Source organism: Bubalus bubalis, chromosome 7, assembly GCF_019923935.1.
Source record: "Bubalus bubalis isolate 160015118507 breed Murrah chromosome 7, NDDB_SH_1, whole genome shotgun sequence".
Classification (NCBI taxonomy): domain Eukaryota; kingdom Metazoa; phylum Chordata; class Mammalia; order Artiodactyla; family Bovidae; genus Bubalus; species Bubalus bubalis.
In genome coordinates this window covers 32,336,302-32,351,143 of record NC_059163.1, presented here as the reverse complement: position 1 = coordinate 32,351,143, position 14,842 = coordinate 32,336,302, and the positions used below count along the sequence as shown (strand labels likewise).

General features: G+C 35.3%; 1 protein-coding gene across 3 annotated transcripts in view; it reads right to left on the bottom strand.

Moving 5' to 3' along the window:
• Positions 1-3,477: 3,477 nt before the first annotated feature.
• Positions 3,478-14,842, bottom strand: part of LOC102398438 (UDP-glucuronosyltransferase 2A2) — a 37,310-nt gene continuing 25,945 nt past the window's right edge. For 2 of the 3 annotated variants that reach the window (XM_044945827.1, XM_006071132.2), the window contains exons 2-6: positions 11,885-12,033; positions 8,976-9,107; positions 6,412-6,499; positions 5,796-6,015; positions 3,478-3,779 (exon numbers count right to left, since the gene is read on the bottom strand). In XM_044945827.1, the coding sequence (XP_044801762.1) occupies positions 3,500-3,779; positions 5,796-6,015; positions 6,412-6,499; positions 8,976-9,107; positions 11,885-12,033 (869 nt within the window). In that variant the 3' untranslated portion in view covers positions 3,478-3,499. The remainder of the gene's footprint in view (positions 3,780-5,795; positions 6,016-6,411; positions 6,500-8,975; positions 9,108-11,884; positions 12,034-14,842) is intronic. The other variant, XM_044945828.1, reaches the window with a different exon arrangement.

Genomic DNA, 14,842 nt, shown 5'->3' with positions numbered 1-14,842 from the left:
TGTTTCCATATTTTCTCTAAAAATATTTGCTGAATAAATGAGTGAATGAAATAAATATCAGATATCAAACTTCTTTCTAGTAGTTGCTCATTAGCATATATGTGCTGTGTTTAGTTGCTCAGTTATGTTCAACTCTTTGCAACCCCATGGATTGTAACCCGCCAGGCTCCTCTGTCCATGGGGATTCTCCGGGCAAGAAACTGGAGTGGGTTGCCATATCCTACTCCAGGGGATCTTCCCGACCCAGGAATTGAACCAGGGTCTCCTGCATTACAGGTGGATTCTTTACCAGCTGAGCTATGGAGAAGCCTTGTATTAGCATGCATAATTTTGAGTACATATCAAGCAAACATGTAAATAAATATGTATAGTTATATATAAACATCCTCTTTTTCGCTTACTGTTTTAAATTAATATATTTCCACAAAGTTATATTAAGTGCATATGACTTTCTTACTTACTCTAATAATTATTCAATTAATAATTTTTAAAATTTTAAGTAAATGATTGTATCTGTAAAATTGGATGCATTGGTCTCTTTCTTGATAATTCATGTTTATTTTGAAATTCATGTATGTTAACAAGTTCCTTGGTTTTATACCATGTATCAATTAGAATGTTTATTTCATAATTGTTCATCCCTTCATTCTTGAAGCATTATCCTCTCCTGGTTTTCTAAGAAAGAACCCCCAGTTTTGTTCCTAATAACTAGTCATTCTTCCTTATTCTCACTTCAAAGCTTCCTCTGAATCTACTTCATAATGGTGATCCTGGAATGCTTTAATTATTCTTCGTTTATCTCCCCAGACCTAATATCCTCAATTTTATTTTCAAATTTTATATCTCAGGATGCTCACATCTGTGCACTGTATTAATTGAATTCCTCTACTCTGTAGCTTCTAGCTGGATTTAGACAATGAGGGAAGATAGTAATTATATTTCATCATCATTCTCTTCCTGGTTTGAGACCACGTCTTCAGCAATTGCTTTTTGCTTCCATTTCTACATCTTTGACCATCTGTTTCTTCCTCCATAGTTTCAATTCTCACTAAAGACAGCAGTAACATTCTAAGAGATTAGTGAGATTCTCAGGCAAAAGAAGAAACCTATAGATAACTAGGGTCAGAAAGGGAGCTATCAGGCAAGCAGCAGTTCTGGAGCTGAAGTTAGTCCTGTATGCAATGGGTGTCCAATCTCAGAAACCAAATGGGTGCTTGCACTTAGATAGTGTTCATGGTCAGCTGGTCAGGAATGGCCAGTCCAGCTCTCATGAGACCTAAACTATTTGCTACATTCTAATTAGAAAAATAAATTGAGAATAGAGCAAACAAATATCTGTTCTCAAAACGTGATTGTTAAAGTCAAAACATATCAGGATGACTCGCCTTTTTAGAAAGATAACATTTAACAAATACATATTTATCCTTCACAATAAATCTGTAGAATTTATTTTCATTTTCAGTATTGTACATTTTTGAGTGTGTGTGCACGTGTGCTCACTCGTATCCAACTCTTCACGACCCCATGGACTGTAACCCACCAGGCTCCTCTGTCCATGGGATTTCCTACCCAAGAATGTTGGAGCAGGTTGCCACTTCCTACTCCAGGGATCTTCTCGACCCAAGGATGGAAATCACGTCTCTTATATCTCCTGAAGTAGCAGGCAGATTTTTACCACTATACCAGCTGGGAGGCCCCATATTCAAGAGGAAATACTTCAGTGATATAATTATTTTTAAATTGGATTTCATTTTCAATATACCATATTAAAATAAATAAGAGTTTTAAAAAGCTCAGTAAGCCTGTGGATGCCATTTATTTTTTTCAGTTATATATCAAATATTGAAATTAAAACTTCAATTAAACGTGTCATTAAGTTTATAATGGATAAAGAAAGTAAAATCTTTAATGCATTTGTTAAATTAATGCAAAGCTGAATCCAATATAACTATTCCTCTTTAGTGCTTTGCATTGATACATATTTACTACAGCTTATAGTTGGTTGAGGGGCTTCCCTGGTGACTCAGTGGTAAAGAATCTACCTACAAGGCAGGAGACTTGGGTTCAATACTTAGGTCAAGAAGATGCCCTGGAGAAAGAAATCCCAACCCACTCCAATATTCTTGCTTGGGAAATTCCATGGACAGAGGAACCTGGAAGGCTATGGTCCATTGGGTTGCAAAAGAGTTGGACATGACTTAGCAACAAACAACAACAACAATCCTTGGTTGACTAGGTTTGTTAACATCTCATATCCTTGAACAATTAATTGATGAATTTAAATTTATTGAAAATAGAGACTGAAAACTAGTATAATAATTGTATCAATCAAGTAAATATTTATTTTTTGACATAAAATGACACTTTTGATTATAGTGGCTATAGATTATGAGCATCAACAATTTTTAAATATACTGAATCGGACCTTAACTTCAAGATTATCCATTGTACTATAAGTTACAATTTTCATAAAATTATTAAAATGTTTTCTATATTTCTTGCTATTTTTTCTAAAAATTATCTCTTCTTCCTTAACATACTGCTGACATTCTCTGCCCCTGAGAAAAAAATAACCAATAATTCAATAGATCTCTTGCTTGAAGGCAGTGTTCAGTCTCTTGTACAAAATGGTACACAAGAATATTTTCTGACTAAAGTCAGGAATGTAGGTATGGTTATCTATGTGTTTAATGAAAATCTGTGGATTTTCACTGTCCCTGGTGTGATATGCCATCACAGTTATTATCAATTCATGCTCTGACCTCAGTAACACTTGGCAAGCAGAAAGTCTTTTATGACAAGTAAAATCATTACTCTTCTTGTAATAGACTAGTATCCTATGATGATTTTCTAATTAGTATGTTCTAGCAAATATTGTGAATTTTATTCTGTGTTCTCTGCATCTATCAGCTCTGACTTACATTTGTGTAAGTACATTATGTTTTCCTTAGGATTCAATATATTGTCAGTCAGCATATAACTTAAAGTTAAAAATAAAGAAAAAATTAATATCATGAATGAAAGTGAAAGTGTTAGTCACTCAGTCATGTCCAACTCTTTGCAACTCCATGGACTGTATTTGGCCCACCAGGCTCCTCTGTCCAAGGAATTCTCCAGGCAAGAATACTGGAGTGGGTTGCCATTCCCTTCTCCAGGGGATCTTCCCAGTCCAGGGATCAAACCCAGGTCTCCCTCACTGCAGGCAGATTCTTTACCTTCTGAGCCACCACGGAAGCCTGATAGTATGAATAGACAAATATACAATTATTTGTGTACCTTTCTTAGGAATGTTTGAGGAAGAGAGTAAAGCCAGATGGGAAAAGATAAAGAAAGAATGGAACATCCCCATGGTTAATGCTGTTGTTGAATTCTAGAATTTATATCTATGTTAAGGTAGAGATGAATGGAATTTTGGAAATAGGATGAAGATATGTTTAAGGTCATTGTGGCTAGAATGAACAGAATTGCGCATGTAAGCCTTTGGCAAACTTAGAAAGATCTATTCTCTTTTTTTCTTCTTTCCTGTTTTACCAAATTTTCGACAAGAAAACAGACAGCACTTTGTGACCAAGAATACAGCTGTTGCCACACAGGCCAGCAGGAACCCAATCACATCCAGAGAGTGGTACTGGTACCAGGTGAGGTTGTGGGCGGCTGGCCTCAGGTGCTTGGCTCCTTTGTGGCGCATGACAAATTCAATCCAGAAGACTGCTCGGTCCAGGGGCTTTACAGGCTGATCATGGTGAATCCTTTTTAGCCTCATAGCATTCTCTTTATAACTGGTAGGCAAAAACATAGAAATTATATATAGAGTTTTGTTTTCATTTAAGGTAAGTATAGTAATATTTCATAGCTTTTCTCCTAAAGCTTTATCTCTACAGTCATGACTCTAATTTATACATTACCATCCGTTAGGAGGACTCCTCCCTTCAGAGCTAAAAGAACTTTACACATACAATTTTCAATATTTTTAAAAAATTAAATTTATCCTGTACTTAACAGTATACATGTATACATAAGGTAGAAAGAATAATTAATTAAAAGTATTACCCTGAAGATTCCTTTCCAAACACATTTCTCTCTCTTTTCCATGGAGGTAAAGACTGAATGCATGTTTATTATTACCACATACTGCTTTGTAGTTTTACCCTGTTTGCATTTAATTTGCATGCTTTTGAACTTTGAATAAGAAATATCATTTTATACATATTTTTAATAAGTTGCTTTTCTTGCTCAATATTGTTTGTGAAATTTGTATTGACGGTTTATTCATGGTTTATTTTTTACTACTGTGTAGTATTGCATTAGATATATACACCATGATTTACTCAGCAACCCTGTTGATAGACAGTGAGTTATTTCAGTTTCTTTTCCTATTATAGACCATGTTCCTATGTACACTTATGGCATGTTCAAGCTCACAAAGCAAAGGCAAGAGTTTCTCTAGAAGTGGAATTTCACATTGTTCATGACTTTGATGTCACTGTGTGTGTTAGTTGCTCAGTCGTGTCTGACTCTGTGACCCCATGGACTATAGCCCACAAGACTCCTCTGCCCATGGGATTCTCCAGGCCAAGAATATTGGAATGAGTTGCCATTTCCTTCTCCAAGGCATTTTCCTGACCCAGGGATTGAACCCAGGTCTCCTGCATTGCAGGCAGATGCTTTACCATCTGAGCTACTACTAGCTAATGCCAAATCATCTTCCAAGATGGTTACATCAATTTATACTTTCAAGAAAAGTTTCTGAGGATTTCAGTTGTTCCACATTCTGGTCAAAAGTTTTGCCAGATTTCTTAATTTCTTTATTTTTTCCAATCTGGTAAATATAAAATGTTATCTCCTGGTTTTAATTTGACTTTATCTATTTAGGGATGAGGTTTTAATGAACAAATGCTTATAACCAATTCATATTTCCTTTTCTGCAAAATTCTTGTTCAAACTTTTCCTTATTTTTCTACTAGATTTTTATTTTTTCTGATTAGTTTTTAGGAGCAATTTTTAATAATCTATATAGTAATCTTTTGTTCATTATCTGAGTATTAAAAAATCTCCTTCCAGTTGAAGAAAAAAGTAAGTATAGGATGCATGTCTCATGCTACATGAACCAAAAGCCACAGGTATGTTAAAAAAAATGTTAATTCTTGCTGTGACATGAACTTTGCTGGTCACATACCATGTTAAGAGTTATGAGGAAGGGAGTGGAAGAAATACATTCTTTACAGAATGTGGTAAAACACAAACATATAAAAAAGATGGAATAAGTCAGTTCTAAATGAATTGCCTCATTTTTCCAAGAACGTATATTGGCCTTGTGTGAATTATAGTTTCCAAATTACTCCAGATCAAGATTGTAAATAACCCTATACTGAGAGAAAATACCCACTAGGAAGTCCATAAGCAGATTGTCCAGGAAAAGATCTGAGAATTTACATAGTCACCAACATTATTTTTTTGAGAAAGCACTAATATAATATTTGAAACCTTGGTTTTGTTTTACAATTTCAGCCAATAGCTTCAGCAGTTTGGGAGAGGAAATAATAAAATGGTTCTCATATGATAATGTTGCAGTTGTTATTTATATTTGAAAATACACTAGTTTAAAATGCATGAAACATTGGACATTTTTGAGTATCACGGGTAAAATAATTAAAGATAAGCCTTTAAAAGTGGTAGTACTGTAGGGCAGCTAAACCTGCAGACCACAACTACTGAGTTTGTGAGAGGCAATGAAGACCCAGTACAGCCAAACACACACACACACGCATAAAATAAAATAAAATAGTAGTACTTACGAAGGCTCATTAATGACTGTTCTCAAGGCATTGAGCAAATCTGCACTTGTCATTGTGTTTATATTCACTTCCACAGCTGCTCCTTTGGCCTTCATGTGAGCAATGTTGTCAGGCTGATCAGCAAACATTGGGACTCCCACCATAGGCACCCCATGATAGATAGCTTCATAGATCCCATTGGTCCCACCATGAGTGATAAATGCTTTTGCTTTGGGATGACCTAGATAGGCGATTAGATGATATGTGGGTGAAACATTAACAGAATTTCAGAAAAACATGGGGTAAAAACTCTTGGATAACTCAATGAAGAAGGCAATATTGTCTATGAAAGCTGAAAACATGGGTAATTTCTACCTCAAAAATACCATGATCCCTGAAAAAGGCAAAATTAATCCCCTTTGCATTGTCTGGAAAGACTTATTGAGGAGGTAATAGCTGAACTGAGATTGAAATTTAAAGAATGATGAGAGTCTTAAATGAAGATCCCCTTTTGACAATCAGAGGAAGTATCAATCTAAAATTATTGACCAATTCTTTATTATATTTGCTTCAAAAGTGCAAGTAAAATGTGGAAATTTAAATATTTAACTTGTTTATTGAATTTCCTTGGTCTTACCAAGAAGATCATTCTGTGGTATCCAATCATAGAGCCGAGTATTGGCTCCTAACGTGGCAGGTTTCTTTCCTTTGTATCTCCATAAAACCTGTTGAAGACAGTGCTTTAATTGTGAAGTAAAAACAAACAAACAAACAAACAAAATTAAGGCATTTTAAAGCTATAGAGCTATTTAGAAATCATATAGTCCATACCAGTTTTTTTGTTTGTTTCTTTGTTTTGCTGTTTGAAAGCCTGTGCTGAGATGTTATATGAAGTAAACAGAAGTTTATTAAAAGGTTCAAACAATGGACATGTTCATGTGTACCTTTTACGGCAGTTAACTTTAACTTAAAAATCAAAAACAAAAAATATTATAAAGAAAGTTTTTCAAGAAAAAGTCTATACCAAAATCTGAAAACAGCAAATACCACTTGATATTCTGAAAGGGTAAATTAAAATTATAATTTGTAAGATTTTTTTTTTTAATTTAAGAGAACTAGATCATCTCATACACTAGTAAATTAATGCTCAAAATTCTCCAATCCAGGCTTCAACAGTACATGAACCATGAACTTCCAGGTGTTCAAGCTGGATTTAGAAAAGGCAGAGGAACCAGAGATCAAATTACCAACATCTGTTGGATTATCAAAAAAGCAAGAGAGTTCCAGAAAAACATTTACTTCTGCTTTATTGACTATACCAAAGCCTTTGACTGTGTGGATCACAATAAACTGTGGAAAATTCTTCAAGAGATGGGAATACCAGACCAACTGACCTGCCACTTGAGAAATCTGTATGCAGGTCAGGAAGCAACAGTTAGAACTGGACATGGAACAACAGACTGGTTCCAAATAGGGAAAGGAGTACATCAAGTCTGTATATTGTCACCTTGCTTATTTAACTTATATGCAGAGTACATCGTGAGAAACACTGGGCTGGATAAAGCACAGGCTGGAATCAAGATTGCCAGGAGAAATATCAATAACCTCAGATATGAAGATGACACCACCCTTATGGCAGAAAATGAAGAAGAACTAATGAGCCTCTTGATGAAAGTGAAAGAGGAGAGTGAAAAAGTTGACTTAAACCTCAACATTCAGAAAACTAGGATCATGGCATCTGGTCCTATAACTTCATGGCAAATAGATGGAAAAACAGTGAATCAGTGACAGGCTTTTATTTCTTTGGGTTCCAAAATCACTGAAGATGGTGACTGTAGCCATGAAATTAAAAGACACTTGCTCCTTGGAAGAAAAGCTATGACTAATCTAGACAGCATATTAAAAAGCAGAGACATTGCTTTGCCAATAAAGGTCCATCTAGTCAAAGCTCTGGTTTTTCCAGTAGTCATGTATGGATGTGAGAGTTGGACCATAAAGAAAGCTGAGTGCCAAAGAATTGATGTTTTTGAACTGTGGTGATGGAGAAGACTCTTGAGAATCCCTTGGACTTGAAGGAGATCCAACCAGTCCATCTTAATGGAAATCAGCCCTGAATATTCATTTGGAAGGACTGAGATGCTGAAGCTGAAACTCCAGTACTTTGACCACCTGATGCGAAGAGCTGACTCACTGGAAAAGACCCTGATGCTAGGAAAGATTAAAGGCAGGAGGAGGAGGGGACGACAGAGGATGAGACAGTTGGATGGCATCACCGACTCAATGGACATTACTTTGAGTAAACTCTTGGAGTTGGCAATGGACAGGGAGGCCTGGAATGCTGCAGACCATGGGGTCACAAGGAGTTGGACATGACTGAGCAACTGAACTGAACTGAAGGCAATAGGGTACGTGTACCAACTGACTGAGGTATAGCTGTCTAAATAAATGAGTGCCTATCTAGACAGTCAGTTTCATCTGTCTGGGCCACTATCCCATTAGTATGTATGTTGATCTAGTCTCTTTATTTGGCTGTATGCTCCTTGAAGATGGAACTGCACTTTCTGGGTTTTTTCCCCATTACTAAGGTGACTTGGTTCTCAGATCTTTCAAGGAATCTTTCCTGTCCTCTTTGAAAGACCATGGTTGGGATGGTGTATTCATTTTTCTGGATTGAACAGTATGGCCAGCTGAATAACAGAGAGGTTAAAGCTGTGCTCCCTGGAGTCCAACAGACATAAGACTACCATATACTCATTGTGTGATCCTCAGCAGATTATTTCACCCCTATAAACCTCAGTTTCCTAGGATGTCTATATGACCAGTGGAAACCGCTACCTCATAATGGGCAATCTAAGAATTAAATAAGATTATGTGTATAAAAGATGTGGCAGAGTACATGGCATTTAATAAGTTCTGATATGGAAAAATTACTAGAATCTTAACATTTCGTCTCTATTTCATTGAAAATAAATGACTTCATGAAAAGATGTATTTTCATAGTAATGTGAAGTTTCAGTAAGAAAGTGGTAAAGTGTGTCCCAAATACATCCGAATCTTTTGAAACATTTTTACTTAAAGGTGGTGCCAGTTTTATTTCATGAAGGACGAGTTACAACTTTTATCTGGAAAGAATATTAAAAGCCACCCACTCTCTACAATTGCAAAGTGACTCTGCTCACCAGGATTGCAGTTTATACTAACCTTTTGTGGAATCTGGGCAAGAGCTGAGGCAATGCGATTGGCTTTTTCTTCTGTGAGATTTTTGATCATTGACCCCAGAGAAAATACCACAATACCATCTTCACCCGAACTTTGGACAAATTCTTCCATTTCCTGCAGGGATAAGATTATATTTTATTGCACTATTAATTCAATGGACATGAGTTTGGGCAAACTCTGGGAGATAGTGAAGGACAGAGAAGTGCAGTCCATGCGGTTGCAGAGTCAGATGTGACTGAACAACTGAACACATCAACAAAATTATATTTATTACATAAGTGCCAATCACAGGGGGGAAAAGACTCTCTTACACTTCTAAATTGGAAGACTCAAGAGATGTGTGAGGGACATTGTTAGATTGATTCTGTCTTCTGCCATATAGAACCATCCAGTCTTGTTAGGAGGAAATGTATTTCTGAAATGATGGGCTAAATATACAATGGGTGATTACACAATAAAAACATGAAACCAAACCATTATACAAAATTAATAGGTGATAAAAGGTAGATGTTCTCATGGTACATGGAACTATTACTCCCAAAGTTTAATTTTATGAACCAACAGACCTGTCTGCAAACTTGTAAAAATATTCTTTGGAAGAAAGCCCAAAGAAGGATTCTGAATTAGGCTTTTAAAATTTTTAGCATCCCAGTTTACAGTCAATACCTTTTGAATAACTTTATCTAGCTTCCTGTTAGGCATTTAGAATATTTTCCTCATGTTTATTATTTCCCTGTTTAATAGGGCTAAAATGATTTTAAACAACTGCTATATATAGTAATATATTTGAAAAAAGATAATGGAGTGAAATTCCTGTTACAGTCATTATAACACTTATGAGACAGTGCTTCTGTTTCACAAGGGTGTGACACTAACAATGTGCCCAAAATGTGAGTCTTAGAACAGAAGTAAATTATACATTTCTCTGCAAATAAAATTCTCCTGATGATCACTTAGATGCTAAGTTGCTCCAGTCGTGTCCAGCTCTTTGCAACCTCATGGACTGGAGCCCACCATGGTGCCATTTCATCCTCCAGGGAAACTTCCTGACCTGGGGATCAAACTCACATCTCTTACCTGGTCTCCTGCATTGGCAGGTGGGTTCTTTACCTCTAGCATCACCTGGGAAGTTGTGCAAATTGGGGACAGGAAAGTCTGGGATTGAGGTTCCTCATTATCTATGTGAATGTCACTTTCTAGAGACGTGTCATCTCTTTGTAACTATTCGTGGTTATCCTGCAGTCACTGGCGTTTCTCAGTTAAAGGCTAGTAAAATTACCAAGGGAAGGACAATGCCATAAACAAAAGCAGATCACTCTTTTTAACTCAGTTAAAATTAAGAGAATACCTGATGTCCTAGGAACTGGTGTTTTATCTCTATGATTCATCTCCCTACATAGACAGTGATTGAATAAAAAAAATCACACACACACACACACACACACACACACACACAAAGGCATAGACACACATACCTGTGTATAAGAATTATACACTTATCTGTTTGATTTGGTTTCTTAGTTTAATTTCATTGCTTTTTTATTTTGTGTGTCCAGTGATTGGCATAATTCTTTCATGAGAAAGATAAGCCATGATTGGTATTCATATTTCTGAAATATCTATATTAATAACTGAGTTTTGGAATGGAATACATTTCCCCTCTTATGAAACATGTCTGAGCCATTTTTCTGAAATCGCCTGCATGTGAAAAGTAGGAGTGGAACGATAAACATAATGATGTGGCAAGTGAGCCATGGAATATGTCATGCATCTTTCTGTACCTTTATTTATTCTAGATATTGGTTTCTTATCTCCAGTAATAACACTCAATGGAGCTTGTCTTTAGCTATAACCTATTGGCATGAAACACATATTCACAATCCGGAAGTGAAATTTTAAACTTCAGTATCCATCTTCCCCTAAAGAGAAATCAAGAACTCTTATGGGAACATCATCTAACCTGCCCTCTTGTACAAAGAGTATGCTCATTTACCTACAACACAAGCAAATAAATATCTGTCTCTTCACTGCCTGTTGATGAATATAGTCAAGTATAATATTCTTACTTTGTTTACCTACTATTCTCTTTTTATGCTTCTAAATATTGTTTTCTTCCTATATTTCTGGCACTCCTTATTAATTCTTTCTAACATTGGAATATGGGTGCATGATTTTCTTTTTTACTCCAAAAAAATTCCTGGTATCATAGTTATAAAGAGCCAATTCAGCATTTCGGTTTCTCAGTTATATGATTTCTAATTTACATTAATGACTCCCAAATTTATTTCCAGTGTTCTCAGCTGAGACTGAAATCTTGTATTAACCATATGATTTTTAGAAATCTTCACCTGAAAATTTCTTTGACTTCTTAAAGTGAATTTGAAATTGAACGTATCATTTTCATCTCAAAAAATTTTTTTCAAGCAATTCTTTCCTGGCTCAGTAAAGTCTACTGCTCTCCAAGAAGCCCTGTCTGGTTCCATGTCTTCTATCAACACTTAGCTTTTATGAAAGCATCTTTATCACTCAAATGATCATAGTAAATATCCCTATTTATAATTGCATCATGCTTCTTAGGAAGACAGCAGCAGTCTCCTTAGTGATAGCCAAGGTTCTAGCTTCCTGTTTTTCAACCCAATGTCTGTACTACGGACACACTGATATTTTTAACATGCCACTTGGAAGATTTCATCCTTCTGATTAAGTATTCAAGTAAAAAAAGGTAAAATTACTCATAAGAGACTTCTCCTATGATTTTGAAAATAGATTTGAAGTATAAAACTGAAGTAATTCATTAGCAAGCATATCTCTGTCATTGATACTGCAAGCTTTAAAGGAAAATCAGGGTGTTATATAAAGTACAAAAGAAATTTCCACTGTAACAGACCTACCTTAGGTAGTGGTTTGGCCGGTTTACAATGCAATCCTCCTACAAACTCAAAATTTGGTAAGTATGGACGAGGAAATTCAAAATCCCAGTATGTCCTGATGAGCCAAATCTCTGCTTTCCCCATAGTCTCACATAGCGTAGTGGGTCTTCCTGGAGAAAATGAAAGAAGTAGGCTTGAACTTATTAGCATACATATTTCCTGGGAAAAAAAAATTGCACCACTAATTTTCTGATGTGCTATGAAGGAACTCTTGATTACTTATCACATTTAGATCTTAAAACGAAGTGAAATTTAAAATATTAATGAAAGATGGAGGAAGAGAAAGAAGGAAGAAAGGAAAGAAGATAGAAAGGTAGAGAAGAAGGTATGGGAAGTGAGATGGAGGGAGAAAGAATGTTTGGGTAGTAAAAGAACAGTAGTATGTAAAATAAAATAAACTCAATAAAATCAAATAAAAATACAATTCTTTGACAAAAATAAGTTCTTTTAGGAAATAAATTCAATCAAAAATTTTAACCACAACTCCAAGTACTGATGGATTTCATACTCATGGTTTCTCTCCAATTAAATGTCATATGGCAGATTAGCTGCATCCTATTAACACAAAGGACCTCTCTGATGACTCAACAGTAAAGAATCCACCAACAATACTAGAGCTGTGGGTTCAATCCCTGGGTCTGGAAGACCCCCTAGAGAAGGAAATGACAACCCATTGCAGTGTTCTTGCTTGGGAAATCCCATGGACAGAGAAGTCTGGGAAGCTACAGTCCATGGGGTCACAAGAGTCAGACATGACTTAGCAACTAAATCACCATAAACACCAAATCAGCTCTCAGAGGTTTTCTAATTTCCAATCAGGACTATCTTTCTACCTTTCCGCTTGTTACAGTTTTGGGTTCACGCACATTGTTGAAGAATCCCACCAGTATCAATTTACCTTGTCTTGCTGAGTTAGATCTCATTGATTTGCTATTATTTTCTCCATAGGAAATCCCTGAGTAACTTAAATCTAATACAACCCCCTTTGGAATGGAGATTATACATGCATGCATTACTTGTATCACACATTTGAGTGTCACCTTGAAATGATGTTTTATGAAAAGGACACATTCTAAATATTCATTTTAGGAGATTTGTAAAGAACAAGTATTTGCAAATTACTAAGTCAATCATTTGTATACACAAAAAAACATGTGTTGCATCTAAGTAAAGAAAAATTCAGACAAGAATGTTCCTTTCTTACAGATTCTATTCAGAAATGGTGCTTTTATGTACTCCAGGTTGAATAGCCTTTTAAAGAATTGTCACTATTTTGTAGTGCTTGGATATATGTCAGAAGTTTTATATGCATGTGTGTGCTCACTTGCTCAGTTGAAGTTATATAGGCAATGATTTAACTTGGTAATAAAAAAAGCCATTTCCAAGGACATTCAGCTTGAAATTGCCAAAGACTGGATGAAAACAAAGCACCACAGTTTCCCCACAAATATGCTTATGTTTTTTAGATGTGTTGCTCTATGTGTGTGACATCCTGTCTTGATTACTAAGTTCTTAGGAGAAATTATTGTGCAAAACATTTTTGAAAGATATAGCTTAAAGTATTTTAGTATACTAAAGTACTTAGTATACTAAAATTCTTTATTTGAAGCGGATATGCACAGTATGAAATACATATCAACACAAGAACAAAATTGTGCTAAAGTATGAAAAAGTTGTAAGTTTCTTAAGACATTCTAAATGTTATGATGAAGACCTGTAAAACAAAAATATGGAATTAAAATTTACCACCAATCTTTTTTTCTGTTATTATTTTGTTACACAAAATGAGTTATAAACACAATAGAAAATTCACAAGTAATTGATCAATGGCCACTAAATTTGAACTACCATGGAAATATTGTTGCTGTTTGAATCTATTATTTTAATCCTTCATGATGAGTCTACTGAGATACCTTTTAGTTTCAAAGAATTCTTAGAGGGAGCCTAAGTATATAACAAAATGCCATACTATAGATGAGACAGATTGAGGTATTCAGCAGAAGACAGGTACCAATCTCTCAGTGGTAACTCATGCAAGCTGTAGATATTAATCCAGAGACAACCTTATTAGGCTTCATAGACTATTTATTTTTTTAAAGACATGAGAGAAAACTAACATGTATGATTTCTGTATCACAATCTATGAATTAATACTTTATTTTTAGAACAATTTTAGATGATAGCAAAATTGAGGGAAAAGTGGAGATATTTCCCACATATGCTTGTCTTCACACTTGCATAGACTATCCCATTATCAACATCTCCAATAGAATGGTACATTTGTTACGGTTGATGAACTCACACTGAAACATTATAACCACCCAAAGTTCATGGTTTACAAAATAATTAACACCAAGTATAAATTGGGTTGTCTTAGACAAATAATAAAGACATGTATCAGTCATTATGGTATCATACAGAGTATTTTCACTGTTTCCAAATTATTTTGTGCTTTGCATATTAATGCCCCACTTTCATCCCACATCCTGGCAACCATTGATCTTTTTGTTGTCTCCATAGTTTTGCCTTTACAGAATGTCAGAGTTTGAATCATTCAGTACATAGACTTTTCAGCCTGGAATTTTTCCTTAATAGTATGCACTAAAGGTGCTCCCATGGTTTGATGTTTTTCTGGGACTTGATAACTCATTTTTTAGAGCTGAATAATATTCCTTCTTTAGATCTGCCACAGTTTATTCATTTACTACTTAGTTTCTTCCAAGTTTGGGCAGTTATGAATGAAATTTCTATAAATATCTATAAACATCACCTTTTGTGTAAACATAAGTTCTCATTTCCTTTGAGTAAATACCAAGAAGTGTGATACCAAGAATTTAAGAAAGCACCAAGTGTTTCCCAAGTGACTGCACCATTTTAGATCCTATTAGCAATAACGACTGAGCGACTTCCCTTTCACTT